The sequence below is a fragment of the Etheostoma cragini genome, chromosome 4, assembly GCF_013103735.1.
Source record: "Etheostoma cragini isolate CJK2018 chromosome 4, CSU_Ecrag_1.0, whole genome shotgun sequence".
Taxonomy (NCBI): domain Eukaryota; kingdom Metazoa; phylum Chordata; class Actinopteri; order Perciformes; family Percidae; genus Etheostoma; species Etheostoma cragini.
The window spans coordinates 22080635-22103642 of record NC_048410.1 but is presented as its reverse complement, the minus strand read 5'-3'; the positions used below and the strand labels follow the sequence as shown (position 1 = coordinate 22103642).

Genomic DNA, 23008 nt, shown 5'->3' with positions numbered 1-23008 from the left:
CTATATGAAAAAAGTTCACATTTTCATAGTAGTTCCATATCCACCTGGACTCCTAGTAAATCTAGCTGCAAAACCTAACTTAGTCATTTTTTTTATATCTACAGACAAATAACATTAAAGGAAAAGCTTTCAGGGAGAGTTTAACTGCTCAGATAACTGAAAAGAAACATACTGGCATGCAATCACATTGCGTACTATATTTCACAAGGCCATTCTGACAAGGCCAATATTAATTAAATCCATACTGTACATAAAGTGACATCTATCAAAACTAGGGCTGGGTGAAAAAACTACTTCATTTCAAGTTTTATCAAACTCAAATTTGACGTTTAGGGTGATTTGTTTTTAATGAAAAACGGTTTTCTCTTTATCTTCCAACACCAATGCCCACCTTAGGCTTCTGTAGTTCAGAGTGGGCTAAGCTTTGCCCCCCCTTTCCTTACAGCCACACAGACGCCATGATAGTTAACACGGAAGATCTCGTTCCAAAGGAAGGCACAGTTTCATCCATTTGATGGAATTGGTTTGCTTTTTCGGAGTCAGATGCAGAACAAATAACGCCACATTGCAAATTGTGTTTAAAAGCTGTTGCTACCAAAAGTAGCAGCACAACAAATGTAATCCAGCATCTTAAACAGAGGCATGCAGCCGAGGGGCAGGTGCGTGCCTCTAACTGAAATGAACTAGACTGAAGTTCAAACACACACAAAAAAACAGTCTTAGAAAGATTTTGAATTGTATCCCCTATGACAAGAAATTGCCCTGGTGGAAAGCAATCATGCAGTGGCCAAATATATAGCAGGAGCTATGATTTCCATATACACTATGGAAAAGTTCTCCATTCCAGGTACATGCTACCAAGCCGCAAATAATTTGCCAAAGTTTGCTGGAGAGCTGGAGGAGTTATCATTTTACTCCACAACGGACCTGTGGTCCAGTAGAACGATGCAGCCCTATGTGAGTTTGACGGCCTTCAAACAGCTTACTTTCCCAATGACCATTAAGATGAAATAATTGTGCAGCGGCTAAAGGATGCTCTGACCTCCTGGAATCTTGATGAAGACCAAGTCATCTCTATGACAACAGACAGCAGCACCAACATAATAAAAGCTCTGAGAGACAATGAGTGGCCCAACCTCCAGTGCTGTGGACATAAACTGCACAACCCTATAAGAGTCTAATGGCGATGCATTCAAGTACTGTTGAATTTTTTAGACATGAACAGCCCAATTAATGCTATTGTTGTTAATGCAATTTAATGAAATCAATAAAGATTTCATCAAAATGTAAATACATGATTCATCATGATGGTATATGTGGTGTCTGTCTGTCTGTGTGTTTTTAATAATTAATTAATAATGTGGAAATGTGAAAACGACTTGTTTTGACACTGACCAATAGTAACACTATAAATAGTTGTCTTTCTTTCCTTACTGTACAGAGAATGGTCACAAGGACACTCAAATCGATAGTGGCATTGGGGTTTGTAAAAAGGCGGTTGCTGCCTTTTCGTATAGTTGGAAGAAAAGACGAGAGATGGATGAAGTACAGGCTGAGCTTGGACTACCCTCTCATCAGCTGGTAATGAAGCCCATGACCAGATGGGGTTCCTGTCAAAAAATGATGTGATTTCTCAAACAAGAGAAGGCCATAGTCAATGTCCCGGGGTCTGACAAGAAAAGCTGTTGTCTTGTGTCCACTTGGCAAGATATTGAGGGTTTAGAGTCTGTAAATAAAGCTGTCAAGCCACTCCGAGAATTTACAGGAGCCCTGTTCTTGGAGGCTTATGTCAGTGCGGTACCTTCGCATGTCCTCACTGATGGACCCCAGGTTCCATCTAACCTACATTAACCCAGACAAGGTGGAACAAGTCAAGAAAAGAGCTGTCACTAAGCTGATGTCTGCCTGCTAAAAAAAGTACACCACAAGGAGAAGCACAGCCTCCGCCCCATAAGAAAATGACTTTAGCTGCTTTCTTCAGGAAGAATGTGCCAGAGCCATCTTCTCACCAATCAGAGAAGTGAAAGCACAGACAGAGCTGGCAACCTACCTACTGACCCCTGAGGCAGACCCAGACACTGATCCACTTCAGTGGTCGAAACCAAACTTCCCAAGGCTCAGTAATCTGGCCAAAAAATACTTGTCTGTCCGTGGTATAAGGCCCCATCAGAGAGCCTTTGTGTGGGAGGGGGCACTGTTATGTAACAGTGCATGCCTCAAGCCAGAGGTAGTAGACACACTTTTCTTTCAGGGTTTTGTTTACACTTTTTGAATACCGCTGTTAAAGTATGTATTTTTGTAATATATATATATATATATATATATAATTTTTTTTTTTTTTTTTTGTTACAATTATTTTATTAAAAAAAACCACAATTTTAATTTGTATTTCTATTTTAAGTTATTTTGAACGTGCATTGTGTCACTGTATGTTTTAAGTTATTAGAAAACTGCTAAGCTACATTTTCACTGATGAAAATCACAGGAACTGGCATCTCGTTTACAAGCATGTTTTGAGGCTTGTTTCCTGTTACACTTATGCCCCAAGGGGACATTTAGATTAAACTGCATGAGGCAAAATTAAAACAAAATAAAGAGATAATTTTTCTTGAGCAATTTCTTTTTCAGTTGTCAGTTTGTTTTTAAATAGAAAAAAACTAACGTGATTAAAATTGGGTTTGGTGTGACAAAAATCTGAGATTTATTGTTTTAAGCTATATCGCCCGGCCTTAATAAAAACATATGACTGCTGCTGGATATAACAGCCAGGATGCCTACTTTATCTGATGGCATTATACTCACTGATGAGACTGAAATATTGCACCATATTCTGTTTCACAGCACAATATAGAGCACATATTTAGTGCAGTTTTTGAATGTACTTGATTAATGTAAAGAGTGCTTACCTCATTTCCTCTGTCAGGTCAGGGGTGACATTTGTGTTTATTCTCCCCTCGTGTCATTTCCACGCAGTAATGTCACAGTTTCTTTTACGAGGTCAGAGTGACTATTCAAACTGTCTGGATAAGACACGCTTGTTTGACCTCTGACGATGTAAACCCAAACACCTCAGCGCGACGGGTCCGTCACACCGTGAGCAACCATCTTTTTATAATGCTCTCACAGGTCCAGTGTGACCCGCTGAATACCACGGGTATGCTGTGAGTATTTCTGTTGATACTTTTGGAGGCTTATTGGAACAGCCAATTCATTCATATCAACCTGAGATTATTTTACCAAATAAAATCTCTCACGTTAATGTTTATTGGCCAATGAAATCCATAGTGCAGCGATACTATTACTGGAGACCTTGTGAAGCTGTCAGTCAAAAGCTTTTGGTTAGATGCATGAGCGAAATCACTATGGCTATTGTGGATACATCAATCATAAAGCCTCAACCATGAACAACTAAGTAATATTAATCAATAATTTGTCAAAGTTTAAGTGAGACCGAATGTGTATCTGTTTATAATTATGTAACGCACCTGGTGTTTTCATATTATCATTAATAGTGGAAAACTGTTGACTGAGATGTGTCCAATTCCAGATTGAATGAACAGTCATAATGTATTTCCAGTGCGAACTGCAAAGTGATCGCTTTCATAGGGATGGGTAAGACGAACCTCCACCCTTTACCACTGCTGTAATGTGGGTTTTTAGCAACTACATTTCACCCATGTATGGATTTCTATGCGCTCCAAACTTTTATCACCAAACAAAAAGGGGTGTCTCCTTTGAAAAATTGGACAGTCAAGAGTTCAAGTTGAAGACGGATAGCCGAGTGTAGACGGCGAAGTACTAAAAGTAAGTGGGATTTATTAATTTTTTTAACAGCAAATTTGGAAAACTCGAGTCAATATTTTTTTACAACATAATTTCCTGAGCAAAAGCAACAGCAGATTGGGATGAGTGATTGTGGCGCTTGTGCAGGGTGGTTTCAGTCAAAAAGACGTACAAGTCAGGGCAAATAATTATTTGGATAATGGACAACAGAAAGGCATAATTGGTTGGGCTAGGCCCAAATTAGGACGGACAAACCATAAACAGAGTAACTGTATAGAACCGATTACTTTCTTCAGTTCTGTAAATGATGAAAAAGAACATGAAATAATGTGCCACCCCAGTTTATTTTAAGCCAAATAATACTATGAGTGATCAGGTAGGTTTATAAATGTAATCGTTTTCTGTACATCATATTATAAAGTTAAATACTAGGACATTTTTATAATTGAGCATTTTAGGCATTTTAGGCTGTCAAAACATTTAACTCTGCTGCTGCAAAAAGTACATATCCTGACAAAAAGAAAAGAAAACCATTTTAAATACTTGATATGACCTGTTGTTAGCTGGTATGTTAGCACAGCCTCACTAACCGAGGCCACAACAACCAGAGCTTCCAGAATATGCTGTACTATTCGTTCTGCCAAAGGCATTCAGCAGGAATGATATCTACAAAAGAAAACCCTTAAAAAATGTTATGCCATATTTCAAGAATTAATGCGATGAAATCTGCGGGATACACCGACGAGAAAAAAAAATGGACCTCTTGTGATCATTGTGTAATACTGATAGGAAAGGTCTCAACTGTATGCCATATTTCAGTAAAGAATGTGGCCTTTCCAAATTGTTCCCCATGATTAGCAAAGCACTGAGCAGGCACTATATATATATATTAATTTTGGCTTGTAGATAAAAAGGTCGGATATCTTTTTCGACATTTGTCAGTATTTCTCTTATGGAAATTTGAAATTAAAGGGCCATGTGAAAAACCTTTTGGTCATTATATTGATATAGAGTTCTAATTAAAACCCTCCCTCTCATCACTGAAGATGCTAAAAGAAAAATTTGAAATACCATACACTAAGTGTGTTGGTACGTGACCTATACGCACCAGTCAAAGTAGTCATCTCAAGTTTACTGCCGATATGCTGAGGACTCGGTTAAAACAAATTCCGTATCTCACATCACCTCTGCAGAGGTTTTGTTTGTTTTTTTCAAATTAGTAGTACAAAGTTAATCATTTTACTCCTTCCAAATGAAAAAAAAAACGTATCCACATGATTGCTCAGGACAAGCAGTTTGAGTTTAACGTCTACTTCAGTCTTTTACTTGTACGAAACAATAATGTTTAAGAATCAGGGGGCATAAAAGAGATTTACAGATATGTCCGTTGGCTTGACAGTATGTTTCAAAGATGTTCTGCTCCTTTCTATGTTTGGATCCTGAGCAGTTAAACTGCTCGCACAGTAACTTGACTCCACATGGCAGTTGGGCAGAGTCAGCCTCTAGGTGTGATTTCACATTCCCAGTTTACTGTGTCCCAGCATGTCTCCAAGTGTCTGCACGAGTCACGCAGGAGTCAAGGCGTCCCCCACATTGACAGGCTGATGTCACACGATAACATACATGACGCAGGAGGAGAACCTTCAAGGAATGGTTCCTCAACCTTTTCGGGCCACGGCCCCATTTTTAGATCTGCCCTGTTCTCACGACTGGAGCACTTACCAAATGTCAAGTTAAATCATGTGACTTTGAGCATTCTTAGGACAATGAAGGGAGCTCCAACTTAATTATATAAAAGTTACTACATTTTCTTTTTATTCTGTTTTAGTCAAGTTGTTTTCGCTCATCTTTTTATGGTCCTATACTTTTCAGGTCCCGTGTATTACCCTCGTTGCTTCACTGTTGTGCTATTCAAACCAAGTTTATAGTAAAAAGAATATCTATAATGAAGCCATCCTTTCTCCATAATTCCTTCATCAAATCTCTTATTTTACAGTTATTTTGTACATTTCGTGTTGATTATAAATCTTCATTTTGCAAGAACCTTTTTCCCATTCAAATATTTTCTATGCATAACTGCAAATAAACAAAATGTAGTTGGTTTTTCCATACTGCTCTCCTTGTGTTTTGTTTTTTTATTCGAGTAAAAACACATTAATTTAACAGTTGACCATGTAGCACAACATAGTGTCTTATAGTCAGCCACGGATAAATCATGATATATAAATTATAATAGAACCATTTCAGAACAGGATACATAGACCCTAAGGAAAGCCAAACTGCTAAATGTATTTTTTTAAAGAGAAAGAAATGATGTAGTTTTGAGAACATTTATTGTGCTAAACTGTGATTATACAACCTAATGTTGCAGATCAAAAATAACTTTAACAACGAAAATAATCAACATATGAGTATTGCATATTGCATATAGTGCAAACAAACATACTACACAGATGAAAACATAAGAAAGTGCAAAATGAAGGCACAATCATTTTTTTAATAAAGAAAATACAGTATAAGGCACATATACTCAACTAAAGAAAACGTTACAAGTATGACATTTTCTTTATAGTAGTGCCATGCTATAGACAGTAAAAACTGCTAAACAGTGACAGAGCGCACACACACACAGACACACACACACACACACACACACACACACACACACACACACACACACACGTTTCGCTTTCAGCCAGGTTTACTCAAGATGATACGTTGCAGCCGGTTGCAGCTCGTGACTCTACATTTTGCAGGTATAAACATGCATCATCGCGATTTATTTAAATTCTCTATTGTAGACCAATTTTGTATCGTATATATTGAATATCGTTTCTATCGGCCATAAATTGTTAGAAACAACGTAAAAGATCTAACATTTAACGGTATTTGATCAACAACTATACAGCGGAAACATCTAGAAAACCACAGATTGAAAAAACGTACTTGTCTTGAACGGTGTATCATATAAAGTTCAGATGAGTCATATCCACATGAAACTGTTCTCAGTTACAAACCACTGTCAGCTTTATGAAAACTGAACGCTTGAAACGCTACGCTAGGTTCTGAAAACTGACAAATACAATAAATACTACTACATCAATTTTGACAGTTTTTTCTTTGTGTTTCAGACACAAATCATTTAACCAACGCTGCAATGACTTCAAAAACAAACCAAGACCCAAAAGCCAATGGTAAGTTGGTAGTTAAAAGCCCTTCACCAATGTTGAAATGGATATAAATGGACAAATCCATCTGACTGGCATTAGCTTTTCTTTTATTTCTTTTCAAATTGATATCCACTAACAGAAAATACTTTAAATATGTCTGCTAAGGGTGTACGATTCAGAAAATCTCATGATTGGATTCCGATTGTTACGCTCACAGTTCAACTCAATATCAATTTTCAATTCAAAAACGATTCTTGAATAAAACGATTCACAGTATGTAAACGTAGTTACTTTTCCAATGCATGCATGTAAGAACATTATTATTATTTCATGACTATTTACATTGTAGATTCTCACGGAAGGCATCAAAACTATGAATGAACACATGTAGAATTATGTACTTAACAAAAAAGTGTAAAAATAACAAAAACATGTCTTATATTCTAGTTTATGTCCAAACTTTTGGCCTGTACTGTATATATTAATCTCCATACTATTAAAGTGGATTTGTTTGTTATTTGTTATTTTAACAACCTGTTATGATGTATGTGTATGTTGTGTGTGAGATTTCTGTAAGCTACTGGAACTTTGACTTTTCCCCTGGGGATCAATAAAGTATCTATCTATCTATCTTTGGGATTGCAGTAGACATACAATAAAAAACATATATATATATATATATATATATATATATATATATATATATATTAATCGATTTTTGCAATTCTATGAAATTATTTTGAGTCAGTAGAGCTGGAAACGCAGTTCAAATATGAATAGATTATTTTGAGAAAAAGCTAAAAAGTCAATTTTACGTAGGCCTATATAATACCACAAATAACAAATTCTGATCCGATTGGATTAACAGTTGCAATTTCCTTTTCCTTTGTCCCGGAACCAGAAGTGGAATAATACTCCTCTAGCTCTTGTTTGTCACTTTTGTTGACGCTTTTTAATCAATGTTTTTAACTTTTTCTTGCGTTTCTGTCCCTTTTATCAACACTTTCGACGCTTTTTTCCTGTGTTTGTCACTTTGTTGTTAACAGTACGTAAACTAACTTATTAACTTTAGTTATAACTTTAAACTTTAGTTTAACAGTTATTTTGGAATTGTTTTTAATTTTTTCAACTTTTACTCAATACTATTTCAAAAGCACTTCAATTTGTTTTTTAAATGCTAGAAACTTGAGAAAGAAATTCAAAATTAATGAAAATAGAGATTTTTACTTGCCTAAGAGCGAATCAATCATGTTATTTTGGCTAATTAAAAAGAACAGTAATAAAGGAAAACGGGTCTATTTGTCCCAAGGACAACATGATAGCTAGACACACTGATTACAGGGGGGAAAATTGATTTTAAAAATTGTCGCAAAAAATAACAAACACTATACATAGGATTTTCCATTATTTTTCCCACCCCTAGTCCTGAAAGTCTGCTGGTGTCCAAATCTATGTTTCCTCCAGGAGTGATGGATAAAAAAAAATCTACCTGAAATAATGACTTGGATTATGTGTGAATAAATGCTTAAGGAGCATGAATTCTGCCTGCATTCAGATAATATACTGTGAAGGCCCAAACGCACTGAAAGCAATAATTGATGCTTTTATGGCGTCGGATTTGAAGCGCCAACACCACAGAACCAGAAGTATTTTAGAAAAGACCGTTGCTTGGGCAAATTTAAACGTTACGGATTAGACTTTCTCTCTTGACGGACGGGGTCATACACCTTGCATCATAATCTATCTTTAGAAGTCATTTTCATTTTTTAATGTTATTAGGACATATTTAAGTTGAATTCATTTATTAAGTTGAATTCTGAATAATGACTACAGGCTACAGGAAAATCTTGTAGGCTAGATTATGTATAGATGAATAGAGGCCCTGACCCTGCGGTCCCTTTTCATCATGAAACAGATTCTTGTTGTCTGTGCCATGATGAGCCCACTAAAAACATTGAAAATAAGTATGTTATAGTGCCTGTTCTTCATCCTTCACCACGTTAATACCTCCTAGGCTGCCACAACCCCACTCTGTCCTCTGTCCTCCTCCTGTAGGCCATCATGCCCCTGGGCGCAAAGATGGGAGCAGGTGTATTTGCCGTTTAAACGACGTGGGCGCTGGACGGGAAATTGCGTCAGTCATAAACTAGAAAAGACACTTGCGTCGGGCTTGCTGGGAGAAAGTTGGGGAAACTTTTTTGTTTGTTTTTTACTTACGTGCAACTTATTGGAAAGCCCGAATGAGTAATTAGTATGATCAGTAAACTAAAAAAATTATAGCATTTAAGTAGAGTGCAGTGGTATACGTGCACCAAATTATGAGCTTTACTCACACAATCATTCAGATCCTCTGGGCTCTTGTGTTTTACCCTGAAGAAATGTATAATTAGAAGACTGTAGAGCGGATCTCTGGCCAGTTTTGTGGATTAACAATAGACACTGGCCTCAGTCAGTCAGTCAGTGAGACAGCGAGGAGAGAAAGAGAGACGGCCGTGCAGCAAGAGTGCACAACCATTTTGGGCAGTCAGGTGCCTGAATGTAAATTAATAAATAATGTCATTACTTAAAATATTACAGTAACTCTCTCCAAACATGTAGTGCTGCCAAAAAAACAGCTTAGGTCACCTCATTTTGACACTCCAAAACCCAAACAATGTCGGAACAGACTTTGTCAGTTTGACGCGCATCATAGCGCCTTTGGTGCGTGTTTGCCCATTTGAAGCAATGGAGTAAGAAAAGGCTTGTGTCTAACGCTTTTAGTGCGTTTTGACCTGTGTGTGTAAACACATCCCTGACAAATCCTGACCCTGACCCATACAGTTTGATTAACAATCATCCCACTTTGTCGATGCATTCTTGTTATACTATTGAATAGACAAAAAGTGTATTTTTTCATTGAATCTCTTATCACCTGTAATCACCATAATCACCTGCCTTCTTACACGGGTTCCATTGTGAATTTGCAACCACAATACATAGAGGGTGAAGTAAAGGTGACAAATTATCACCATTTTAACTGAGTTGTTTTTGCAATCTGTATGTTTGCCTTTAGACAAAAATGGATAGTTTAATCCTAAAATACATCCTAATCAGCAGTTGAAGAAATTAAGAGATCTTGGAAGAGAGAAAGTAAACACTGACCTCTTGTGAAATTCTAGCAGAACTGCAACCAAAAGTAAAAGCACTAGTAATGTGTGTAATGCCCATCTGAAATCACAATGACTGTTACTATGGTGCTTTTTTCACAAATCTTGGATTTAATTGTTATTAAATATAATATTACAATTTTAAAAACTTAAAGCTGTGGAGGATTAAATGTTATCACCTTTGAGATATATGGCAAGAAAAACTGCACCTCAACAAATTAAGCATATCCAATTCCATGGTTTTGCTCAAGCGTGTTTTAACAGTGTGAAAAATGAATACAATTCCCAAAGTAACATTGTTTTGTTCTGTTTCTTTTGCCTATGTTTGCTTAAGAACGTCACACAGCAGTCTTATTGGTATGTTCTGGTCTTAACAGTGGCTATCAAGAAAAGGTCCAGAGTTCCCGGGGTAATGATCACTCAGTATGTTGAGGAACTACCTGTAGGAAAGTCAACACCTGACTTCACTCGGAAACCAATGTCTGTGACCGCTCAGGAGGGTAAATGACGAAACACACAACCTAATCAAACACCATCTACAACTGTACCACTAGCTCCATTTACATGGACCCTAATATTCCAATAATAATCACAACAATGGCCCAATCAGAATAAAACTGCCTCATGTAACACACAACCCCGCAAATAGATGAGATTGGCCCGGACATGTAACGTCAGCTGCTGTTGTATGGCTCTCGGTATTTTGATTTTTCAGGTAAAAAAGGAGTTTTCAAAGCGATGGTTAGTGGAGAGCCCGCACCAACTGTAACATGGGGGCGTAATAAGGGCGAAGTTGATGACCCACAAATATACAACACCAGATATGATGAAAGAGCTCAAGAGCACATTCTTGAGGTGAGTTAACAGTATGCAAATAAAAATGCTTAACATCTCGTATAAAACACAAAGTTAATATGTATTATACCAACGTATCACAATCTCCTCTCCTGTACTTCTATTCCTCCTGATTTGTATTAAATATGTCATTTCCAGACAATTGTTTTAAAGTACACTAAAGTGAAGTGCTGTGATTTGCTCTTAATCAAAAGTATTTCACGGTACTTGAATAATTAAAAAATCAGAAACTAATACCTAGCAATTAACAATGCAATCTAACTACAATACAATTGCTTTATCAGATACTCAAGATCAAACCAGATCACGCTGACACCTACAAATGCATCGCCACCAATGAGTATGGAATGGCTGTCTGCACTGTAGGTCTTAAGATTATTGAAGGTAAAAGACAACTTATTACTGTGCCATATGTTCATTGTAAATAAAACGAACTAAAGTATAATATACTGGAGCTTTGACTATTCACTACTTACTTCTTGTTTGTATTTTTCTTTCTGTTTCAGTTGGCCTTAAGAAGAAAGGCCAGACAGGTATGAAACTAAAATTAAAAGTAGCTTAAATTTTCTTTCTATCATTCATCAATCCACACAGTTCTTATACAATTACAGAGTTCCCGATCGTTTTCTTTTTTTCTTGAAACTGGACCTCATAAAAATACCATTAATGTGTGTTGAACATGGTAATAAAATACTGAGACCTATGATGTAAGTTAAAATAAATATCTAGAGCAAGACCCTGTGGATTTAAAGATAAATAATTATATCCTGTTTTTTGTTTGTTTTTACCTTTTAAGGATTTGATAAAACCATAAAAGAGTTTTAATAAATATGTTTGTGAATCATCATTTGCCTTTAAAAAGAAAAATCTCATGTTTCTCTTTTTTTCAAATTCACATCTCATTTTCTTTTAGCAAATTCAAATGAACCAGCACAAGATTTCAGAAGAATGCTAAAGAAAACGTAAGTTTAATTCAGAGTTAAATAAAAAAAATTGTATTTAAATATGTAGAATACTGCTGTAGAACCCCAAAATACATGCTACTCTGTTCTTCTCTTTTCAGTGTTGTTGTCACCAGAAAAAAAAAACTCCCACCAAAAACAGAAGGAGAAATCGATCCTAAGCTCTTGGAACTGCTCATCAATGCACCTAAGAAGGACTATGAAAAAATCTGTGCAGACTTTGGTGTTTTTGACTTCCGCTGGTTGCTGAAGAGACTCAACCAGTTGAAAAAGGAAAGGGCAGATGAGCAGGCAAAGGTACTGTACTGTGTGCAGTTTGTAACAACTGCACATGAATTCTGTATCATGTGTTTTCAAGTTTGCAAAAATGTTGGTGAGTTTTAAAACTAAAGTGCATTTTGAGCTGTGAGAGTTTTGCTTATAGTGTTTTAAAGCGGTAATAGAAAACCTGGTGCTGACTTCACAGAGTAACCCATCACCAGTCTGTAAAGTAATGTTCCACGGTCGGGTTGACAATTTAAAGCCTATTTCACCTTTGCGTGTAATCAGAGGTGTGCACTTGTAACCACACCAAGTAGTGATGTCACAGGTTCCTGGAGTACACATGTACATAACTGCAGCAAGGTGAGAAGTTTAACCACTGCATGTCTGAAAAACAAAAACTGTAAGTGGGTGTTAAAGCTTTAGTGCGTAGTTTCTGTCGCCCCCTATGAGGAATTCTAAGTAATGACAACAACACTGTTAGCGCGTCCACATGATGCAAGCATTCCGTGATCGCTCACAGCCCCAACCTCTCATCCACACAGTTGCTAGTGTCCAAAGAGGACACAGAGGAATTAAAAAAACATGTTGAATACTTCTGAAGAGGTCATAATCCGCACTCAACTTATTGCGCGCAAAATTTTGCTGGCCAACACAATCTTCTTACCATAGCAAGAAATACGAAGAGAGTTCTGTGGAGCTAATAGTCTTAATGAGCTTTGTGGCAACTCCTTTGGCAATGGCTTGACTGTAACAGACGTAAATTATTATCAAAAAGTTACGCACTAAAGCTTTAATTTTCTCTTTAAAAGCATGTCTCTCATGAAAAAGGATTTTTAAAGGATTTTCCCAAGTTTTTATATGATTAGTTTTGCCCAAGGCTAAATCTAAATCAGAATCCACTTTATTTGCCAGGTAAGAGGACACAAACGAGGAATTTTCCTTTGGAGCATCGTTGTTCACAATGTGCTTACACATACAAAACAAACTAAAACAAAAAATAGGCAATAATATATACACAATATATACATACATACTCTAAACAGAAACATTATAGAGGCATGAGTGCAATGAAGAGTTCAACAATTATTATTTAAATGTGGAGCATAGTGCAAAGGATACTGGGATAAATAGTATTATGTATTAGCCTTAACAACCACTGTTCAATGCCCACTTTAGTTGAAATTGTAATGGCTTCAGCAGTAAAATTCTGATCAATATTTACATACATACATACATACATACATACATAGGAATTCTTTTCTTTGTTGTGTAGGTTGTAGAGCAATTGGAAAATGTGAAACAAATAGAAGTAAAACCTAATGGGAGAGCTGAATTTAGCCTCGACATGAAACTACAGGATCCCAACAGTGCCATTAATCTATACAAGGTAAGTTAATATGTTTTTAAAAATGAACTTATTCAAAACCAATCACTGCTCAAATAGAAAAGATCAAAGATCAAACAATCTAATGAGTTTCTCTAAAAAGGATGGGGAATTCGTTCCTTATGGTGATGATGAAAATGAAAAGCATAGCCTTAAGAAAACCGGGACAAAATATGTTTTCACCATCAAAGATCCTCAGCCAGAAGATGCTGGATTTTACCAGCTTGATGTTGAAGACGCAAATGTCCTTGCAACTGACTTCCAAGGTAATTGTACTGGCATGTTGTGATAAAACAATGCACGTTTAGGTACGAGAAGTCCCTCAGGTAATCCACAAGTGAAATCCAAATCCACCCTTTCTCCCTCCTCAGTGCCTGATGTGGGTTTCATAGCCAAGATTAATGATGTGAAGGTCTTTGAAAGTGAGGACGCCATCTTTCAGTGCGTCTTATCATCACCCCTCAACAGAATTACTTGGTCAAAAGAGGATTCTTCACTTGAACATGGGGACAAACATGAGATTACTGTCTCAGAGGACAAGCTAATTCACACATTGAGAGTTAAAGACTGTAAAATGGAAGATGATGGGGCATATTATGCCATTGTTGGAATAACAACCAGCAGTGCCTCTCTCAAAGTGGAAGGTAGGCTATCTTCTCTTATAAATAAATAAATAAATAAATAAATATACACACACACACACACACACACACACACACACACACACACACACACACACACACACACTGTATGTATTAATAAAAAACGCATCAGTCTAATCTTGATAGTGTGATAGCCAAACCCTCCTTGAGTCTTTGTCTATTTAAAAAATGTTTCAACAAAAGTAGAGGACTCATTTTCCTTACTTTAATGTGCTCACGGTAATTCAGCTGATCCAAATGGTAAAGGCCGCGAGAACACCCAAACTAGGAATCAAGATGACCTGATTAAACTAGCATTGGAACAGCAGGCCAAGCTACAAAAACAGAAAGACAGCTTGGATGCAGCCAGAGGAGCACAGTCTGAAAAGGATGCGGGAGATGGAAAAGATGGTTCTGGTGATGGGACTGGTGACATGACTGGTGAAGACGAGGGTAATGGAGACGGCACGAATAAGAACCTCTTGACTGATGGAGATGATGGAAATAAAAGAGATGGTGCAGATGATGAGAAAACTAAGCGAGTGCGAACTGGACCTTTGGTTCCTGACACAGTTACAGGTAAAATCCTTGCATTGTGTGAAGACTGAATAATGCTCTGGTCATTCCTGTCCTTGATTTGCTTTGAATTATGCTGTAAAATAGAAAAACTGCTTTGTCTCTACCTTTGTTTTCTCTGCACTATTAATTTGTATGGACTCGCACACTAAAATAGTCACTTTTCACAGTAGTATCAACTCTGTTATATATACACTATTCCCAATAGTATAACAGAGGTTACATATCGCCAAATACAATGCACACATTTTGATAATCTTTTTTTTTTTTTTACTTTGGTCTTACTGTTGCAGATTGTGGTGTTCAGTTTGTCAGTGGGCTGTCAGACACTGTTGCTAATGTTGGTGAACGGGCAGAGCTGTCTTGCAAATTAAGCAGTGAGACCTCTGAGGGACGTTGGTATAAAGATGGGAAGCTGGTAAGTCAACTATTTTGGTAACATTATGAATATAGGATTACTGCCACGCATCTATCTGTTTCATAGCTTGCAAAACAGTTTGAAATCCATCGTAGCCGAAAAGATATGGAGCATTGCATTCCTCAATTTATGAAAATGGTAGACTGATGAATATGACTTATTTCTGTCTGACAAGCTAACCAATGAGGATGGGGTAACAATTATCAAAGATGGAGCCTTTCACAGGTTGGTAATTGATTGCTGTAAAAAAGATGATGCAGCTGTGTACCGCTTTGAAGCTGAAGGCCGTAAATCAGAAGCAACACTTCGTATTCAAGGTCCGAATAAAAATTAATAAGACGATTTAGTATCTATTGATACATTTACCCATGGGTTAAAACAGTTTAGATTTTTGACAAAAACTTTTTTCTCTAACATTGAAGATCCACCAAACATTGACACTGATGCACTAGGAAAATTCACAAAGCCAGTCATTATTAAGGCGGGTGAAAATGCAGAATGGAAGCTGCCATTCTCAGGTGGGGCACCGATGATGATACAGTGGTACAAGGATGATGACGAGCTTTTGCCCTCTCTGAATGTGAAGATTGAAACATCAGCGACTGAAAGCAAACTACGCCTTGTTAAGTGTCAAAGGAAAGATGGTGGAGAGGTCAGAATAAAAATAAAAAATGAATTTGGTACAACTGAAGCAATTTCCAAACTTATTGTACTGGGTGAGTTGACAATAAGAGACTTAACATTTGCCATTGTTCTGTATGTAAAGAGGAGATCAGTGCTTTTTGCTGTTATATAACTTATTTTTATTTCCCCATCAGACAAGCCCACACCACCACAAGGACCTGTGGACATAATAGAAAGTGCTGTAACATCTGTTGAGTTCAAATGGAAACCACCAAAAGACGACGGCGGATGCCCGGTCACAAACTATATCATAGATCGCCAACAACTTGGGCGCCATAAATGGTCAAATCTCGGTGAGATCCCTGGCAGCAACCCAAGTTACAAAGATACAGATGTGAACCCTGGAAGGAGATACTGCTACAGGATCAGAGCCAAGAACTCAGAAGGCATCAGTGACTACCTGCAGTCAGAGGACATACCAGCTGGCGTATTACGTAAGTCTTTAGTTGGAGCCATTTTTGCTGCTGTCTTTAAAAGTATTTAAGTATTAAAAAAGAGGATTATTATTATTATTATTGTAGGATGTATTTTTTTAATTCCACTAAGAGTTGCCAGGAATCATTAATGTTCAAATCCTACACCTTGGTGCTTTAATGACTACCTGGCCCGACGACCAACTTTTTTCCACAATGTTCAACAGTAAAAACGTTGCATTAATTGGCCTAGAGGAAAACATAACATCCAACTCCTTCGGCTGAGGTGATAAAAGTTGGACTTTGAGAACATGCAGTGAGGTGCAGACCATTGTGTGTCCCTCAAATTTAAAACTATCTCTACCAGTTTACAAAGCATAGAGTTGTGCAGCATGTTTTAATTTTGGAAGTAACATAACATAATCCCACAGAACAGTTAACATATCATGTTTCCCCCACAGGTTATCCTGGATCCCCAACAGCACCAAAAGTGGTCAGTGCCTTTAAAGACTGCATCAGTCTGACCTGGTGTCCCCCATGTGACACTGGAGGAAGCAACATAATGGGATACAATTTAGAAAAGAACAAGAAAGGCACAAATTACTGGAGCCTTGTAAACCAAGGAGGGCCTATTACAGGTATTTGACTACTGTGGCAAGCTGCAGGAAATTAATAAATAAAGTGTGAAAAGTAATGCCTGCTATGCTTCTGTCCACATAAGTGAGCATTTCTATTGATATGATAACCATATCTTCTTTTTCCACAGATACAAAGTTAGCAGTGAAAGATGTTATTGAAGGAGCAATGTATGAATTTAGGGTGTCTGCTATCAACCTATCTGGTGCTGGACATCCTAGTCTTCCATGTGACACAGTAATCGCAAGAGATCCAATGAGTAAGCCCGTCACTCTGAATTCTTACATTCTACTGCATTTGTCTTCACTGAAGATTGAACTCATGCTGACATGCTGTTGGACCAAAAGCTGTCTCTAGCTCGTTGGTAATTATGAAACATTGAGCCAATAACCTCTAATTACTGTAATTTTAGAACCCCCAGGCAAAGTCACAGACCTAAAGTTAACATCTTCCAATTACACCACATTTTCACTGGCTTGGACAAAACCTAAAGAAATGAAAGGTGTAGAGGATGAAGCCCAAGGCTACTACGTGGAGATCAGACCAATAGAAAACCTTGAATGGACCCGTTGTAACGCCATCCCAATTACTCTAACATCCTATAATGTGCCTGGCTTGAAGGCAATGGCCACCTACTGGGTGAGAGTAATTGCCACTAATTATGGAGGTGATGGAGAACCTCAAGGCTTTGACAATTACATCATTGCCATGCCTCCTCCTGGTAAGATTTGAAATTGAAATCAAGAACCTGACTGTTTCTATATAATGCCCTGATTAAGATTGATTTAGTATCCGCGAGAATAGCAAACAATCTTAGCTTCCAGTTTTTCTTCCATTATACATATCCATAGTGCAGCCTTTGCTATAATAACCCTCTGCCTGTAAAAGGTACGGCGTAGCTCTGAACCATGAAAATATAGCCTGCATAACAGCTTTCAATATTTTTTTCTCTATAGTGTAGTTCAACTTTTTTTTTCATATCCGTGGATATGGCAGGTAAAGGGTAAAATTGTTTTGACCAGACCAGGAAAGGTCTTAACTCGACAGCCCATTTCTTAATAACCTATACAATACAGTAGACATTATTTAAAAACTCAGAGACTTAAAATATTTTAAGCAGAATGAAAAACAAAAATTCTACTTTGCTACATTGTATAATTACAATATTCCAAACATTGTATTTCAAATTTCCCGCTCACAGTCAAGCCAAAGTTTAAAGACCGCAAAATGAAGACCTTTGTGGTGGTACGATCTGGAAACACGGTCCGTCTGAACATCAACTTTGAGGTATTGTGCCATGAGTTTTACTCCTAATGGGTTCATTGGAGAATGTATTTAATTTCATTTACAAGTTAATATATAGATATATTTATCTTTCTTATTGTCTACAGGCCTCCCCATTTCCACAAATCTCTTGGCTAAAAGATGGTAATCCAGTGTCCAAACATGTGACTATTACCAACTCTGATAACGGCTCTCAACTCTTAATCCCCACATCTGAGCGGTCCGACAGCGGCATCTACACCATTACTGTCAAGAACATCGTCGGCCAGGCGAGCATCAATATTGAGATCAGAGTTACAGGTGAATCTCAGTGTGCATGGTCATCAAGTACTACTGTTCATGGCTTGATACATAAAAACATATCACAAACACAGTGAGGTTACAGAGATTGAATGCATACTCTTTTATGGCGTAATTAAAACTAGTATTATTATTATTAGAACACTTGACCAAGTAAATTCCAGTTGGTATTATGGAATGCAAGTGATAAACTGTAAAATACATTCAAACATACAGCAAAGAGAAACTGATCTGTGTGCAGATACTGTACATACTAACGATGTTGCATGGACTGATACACTTTTGCAACTCAGACTTCTGTATGTCCGTGCCTCTAAATCTGGTTGTAGATGATCCCAAGCCTCCAGGTCCAGTGGAGCTGGAACAGAACATCCCGGGAACAGTGACTCTGTCCTGGACTCCCTCTCCAGACGAGAAGAGGGATGACAGATTACACTACATGGTATCCAAGCGGGACTCTTTCAAACTTACTTGGAGGATAGTGGCAGACAACCTCTTCAACAATAAGTTCACCGTTATCAATATTTTGCCCGGACGGGAGTATAACTTTAGGGTATGTGCTAAAAATGACATGGGTCCTTCACCACCTTCTGAATCACCAGTGTTTGGAACCAAAAAGGAAAAAGGTTTGTGCCTGTGGGTTGATCACAAAGACATCTAAATCACTTCTCACTTTCCTGTACCCTACAACCTGGTCCGTGTACTGAAGTACATGTTTATTTACCAGCAAAAGATACCTCAGTAAGGCTGGGAGATGAATCAAATAGAAAATCAAATATCATGATATTTTTGACCAAATACCTTGATATTTGATTTGGTGCTTTCACAAAATCTTTACACAAGATTTTTGATAAATAATCATCAGTAATGTAGATATAATGACTAAGTGGGTAAAGGCAAATAATATACTCTGGTAAGTTTAGAAAATCGTTTTGTTTTCCTGACAGTGGTGCTGAAACTATACTATTAAAACGGTCCCAGTGCCTATATGGTGCCTGAACAGATAATTCAAATTTTGAAAAAAGACAACATGGAAAGCACACTGGTACAAGCGTAGAACTGAACTCTTACAATGCCGCTAAACCCTAACTTTAGGCATTTCTTTGTGTTTTAGGAAAGTTCAAAGTAAACATGCCAGAGACAAAACCCTTTGATTTTCAGTCACCTCCATCATTTATTGTTCCCCTGAAGAGGCGCACAGCTCCACAAGGTTACGAGTGCTACATGAGCTGCGCAGTAACGGGTGATCCAGCTCCACGTGTGACATGGTACCACAACAACATCAGCCTGAACACAAACACCCACTACCACATCACCAACGTATGTGGAGTCTGCTCCTTGCTCATACTAAGAGTTGGACCCACAGATGATGGGGAATACAAAGTCGCCATTGAGAACAAACTGGGGACCTCCGAATCCTCAATGACACTGAATGTCAGAGGTATAAAAACTTGTATAAGGTTTAGGAATCACACATTGTTCCATAAAGAGACTGATCAAATATGTGAGTGCACACTATAGTATGTAAATAAAACCAAACTGACAGTCTCAATATGTTACTTTACAGAGTGAAGAGCTGCTGGACTGAAGCTGAACCAACAGATTAACTACTGTGTTTTAAATTATTCGCCCTACATTTTTGTAACAAATCATATTCATTTTAAGTTGCTTCATTTCCAGCTGGTGTGATGCATTACTATTTAAACACTCAACTTTAGAAAGCTCCAGAAAACATGAATTGTGTCTTTGGGTAAAATGATATATACTGTACTATTAAACTTTGAAGACATTGCATCATCCTGCTTATGTTTACTGAAGATGAGGTCAAACCAACTTAAAACACACATTATATTTCATGTGTCTAATATTTGTCTCATTTGTTTCAAAGCCAAGATGATTTAACACTGAGGAATGATTGACCACTAGCAGCCCTATTGGGCAATGTGTTGTTTTGTATCTCATGCATAAGTATACTACACAAATGCAACACATAAAGTGGTTTTAGCAGCTTAATGTTAGACTAGATTGAGTATAGGGCTTTTTAAATTCATGTAATGTCATCCATGATTAAACAGACTGCACGGTTTCACCTTGATGTCTGTATGTTCTATTCTTCACTTGGCTATTGGTTATTGCATCAATTAAATAAAAGAGACTTACTTTGAAAGGTACAGATCAACAATTACAGCACACCCTGTTATGTAAAAAATATACGCTCCCGAATAAAATAAGTGAGTTTAGCAGCCAAGTTGCTAAAATGACTTCACAACAAACTCTCATCACTACAACACATACATCACACATACAACTTGGCCATGTTTGATTTTGTATTAAATTGGAATGCAACATATAACCGTCCTATTTATCTATCTTTATATTATGTTGCAAATCTTTGATTGACCCTTGCTGTCCACCAACGTTACAGGTGTGCTTCCTTTATCTAGCCTACCTAGTCTGCATGTACGTGGTGGCATATTGCCAAAGTACGTCAGGACACTGAAGTGGAAATTGACCAAAAAAGTGGGTGCTTTCAAAGATAAGGGGGGTGAGAGATCAGCTTTTTTTGTGACAGCAATGCCATGACAATAAGTGGCAGCGTTTCCCACACGTACTCGATAACTATTGCCTTGCACGGCTGCTGGATTCTTGTGATATTACAAGATAATGCAGCTTCAAGTAATGTGTTTGTGTCCAAACCACCATGGTTCAGACCAATCTGCGCTTTGTGGAAAGCTACTGGCAGCAATGGCCCTGGTTTAGGTGTATGTGATGACATTTTATGTGTAGGGGAAACACAAATTTCAGGAGGCCGGTTACAATAAAAAATATACAAATATATTGGTATATAATGCAGTAAGGGGGTTTAACATCAGGAAACTGCACCCAGATCAGAGTGCACTTGACCCCACAGTCTAGTTTGTTTGATAAGTGTGTGAACACGATCCACGAAGCGTTCAGGTCCAGTCAACCAACCCTTCTCAGCGCCAGCCAAAAAAAAGTCTGTGTCTGTGTTAACACAGCCCACCTCCACGAGTCTTACCCGCCAGAGGAGCATCTGCTCGAGAGGCTAGCTGGCCTGGTAGATAGATAGCGGAGTCTGGTGCCCTGTTATTCAGCCATGTTTCCACAAGAACAAAAACACAGCAGTCTCTAAACTCGCGTTGGGAATTTTGTTGAAGTTGGATGTAGTCCAGTTGGTTGTCTAATGATCGGACACTTGCAAGCAGGATGGATGGGACAGGTGGCCGTCTAGCATTAGCTTTCCACCTAGCGGGACCTCCAGTCCTCGTTCGGCATTTCCCCTTTAGCCCACACCCCCGTCAATGTCTCCTTACCCAGCTTAGCGGCTAAAGCGACACCTCTGGCAGAGGTGCTGGTCTCCGTAGAAGGCGAAGTTCATGTAGTGTGTCAAGTATTCAGTCTGTAATAAAGTAATCATTTCTTGCATATTCTCCCATCTGTACATATTTATCCCGGTGGTACACATGTGAGGTAGTTTAAATGCACATAATTGTTGTAAACATTTGTTGCTGAAGAGCTGAATCTAGACAAAAAATGCCTCCAATTACGCAAAATCACAATTTTTTGTATCATTGGAGGTTTGTTTCCCGACACACAATGCAGAGATCTCTCGTCTCAGGGGGACATGAGGGAGGGAAGCACGGTTATTCAAAAATATTACCAGATACAAACTTGCCTGTAAAAATAAAGGTCAAAATTAAATGAAAATAAAATGATCTAACGGCCTTAATATAGTGCAGATATATTTAATGATATAAGCTCTTCAAATATGCATTAACCAGGGCTTGACATTATGGCTTGTCCGGGACAAGTGGATGTTTTTGTAGGGCAAGTTGAAAAGAAATTTACTTGCCCCACTAGACAAGTTAAAACTCAAAATAAACAAAAAGTGCCATATTACTTGCCACTCATTAAGTCTATGTTACCAATTTGAAACAAATACATTCATTTGTCCAACGGACAAGTGCCTCAGAAAGTTTGTCAAAATCCTGCATTTCAATTACTGAAAATGAACAACAAACAGTAAAACTTGAACCAGACAATTACATTTGAATGCTGCTTGCACATTAACTTATGTATGGAGGTCTTCTCAATGTTGTTGCCAAACTTCATTTTTATTTAATTAAAGTTATCAATGCAGGAATTTTGCATCTAATGCAAGTATTTTACCATTGGATTATTGCTATGGTTTTAACACTGCGGTATAATAACTTAACATGCCGCCAACCACAACCAACCCCCCACCAAAGCAGTCGCTGTGAATGGTATGGGGACATGAGTAGCTATGTCAAAGAGTGTAGCTAGCAGAGTAGCCAACGTGATACCTTTTCAAATCCAGACTGGAAGCCACACTTTTCTGAATCCACTTCACCAAAGACACGTCCTCCTCTCCTCCTGCCATGGCTAAGAGCAAGTCAAAGAAACCACAAGTAGAAAATACCTTAATATCGTCGGAGTCATTAGTGTCACA

General features: G+C 37.8%; 1 protein-coding gene and 1 long non-coding RNA gene across 2 annotated transcripts in view; one reads left to right on the top strand and one right to left on the bottom strand.

Annotated features, from left to right (window-relative positions):
- LOC117943305 overlaps nt 1-22920 on the bottom strand; it is an 83329-nt gene extending 60409 nt beyond the window's left edge. The window contains exon 1 of the long non-coding RNA XR_004656331.1: nt 22863-22920. This is a non-coding gene — a long non-coding RNA (uncharacterized LOC117943305). The remainder of the gene's footprint in view (nt 1-22862) is intronic.
- Nucleotides 3662-20739, top strand: LOC117943302 (immunoglobulin-like and fibronectin type III domain-containing protein 1). Its single transcript, XM_034869349.1, has 24 exons — nt 3662-3804; nt 6915-6977; nt 10477-10599; nt 10815-10954; nt 11239-11338; nt 11461-11487; nt 11868-11916; nt 12018-12213; nt 13454-13567; nt 13668-13830; nt 13936-14208; nt 14455-14784; nt 15075-15199; nt 15375-15516; nt 15622-15915; nt 16018-16317; nt 16758-16934; nt 17063-17191; nt 17345-17653; nt 18134-18219; nt 18324-18516; nt 18846-19142; nt 19631-19957; nt 20084-20739. The coding sequence occupies exons 2-24, from the start codon at nt 6941-6943 to the stop codon at nt 20086-20088; spliced, it is 3936 nt and encodes a 1311-aa protein (XP_034725240.1). The 5' UTR covers nt 3662-3804; nt 6915-6940; the 3' UTR covers nt 20089-20739.
- Nucleotides 22921-23008: the final 88 nt, after the last annotated feature.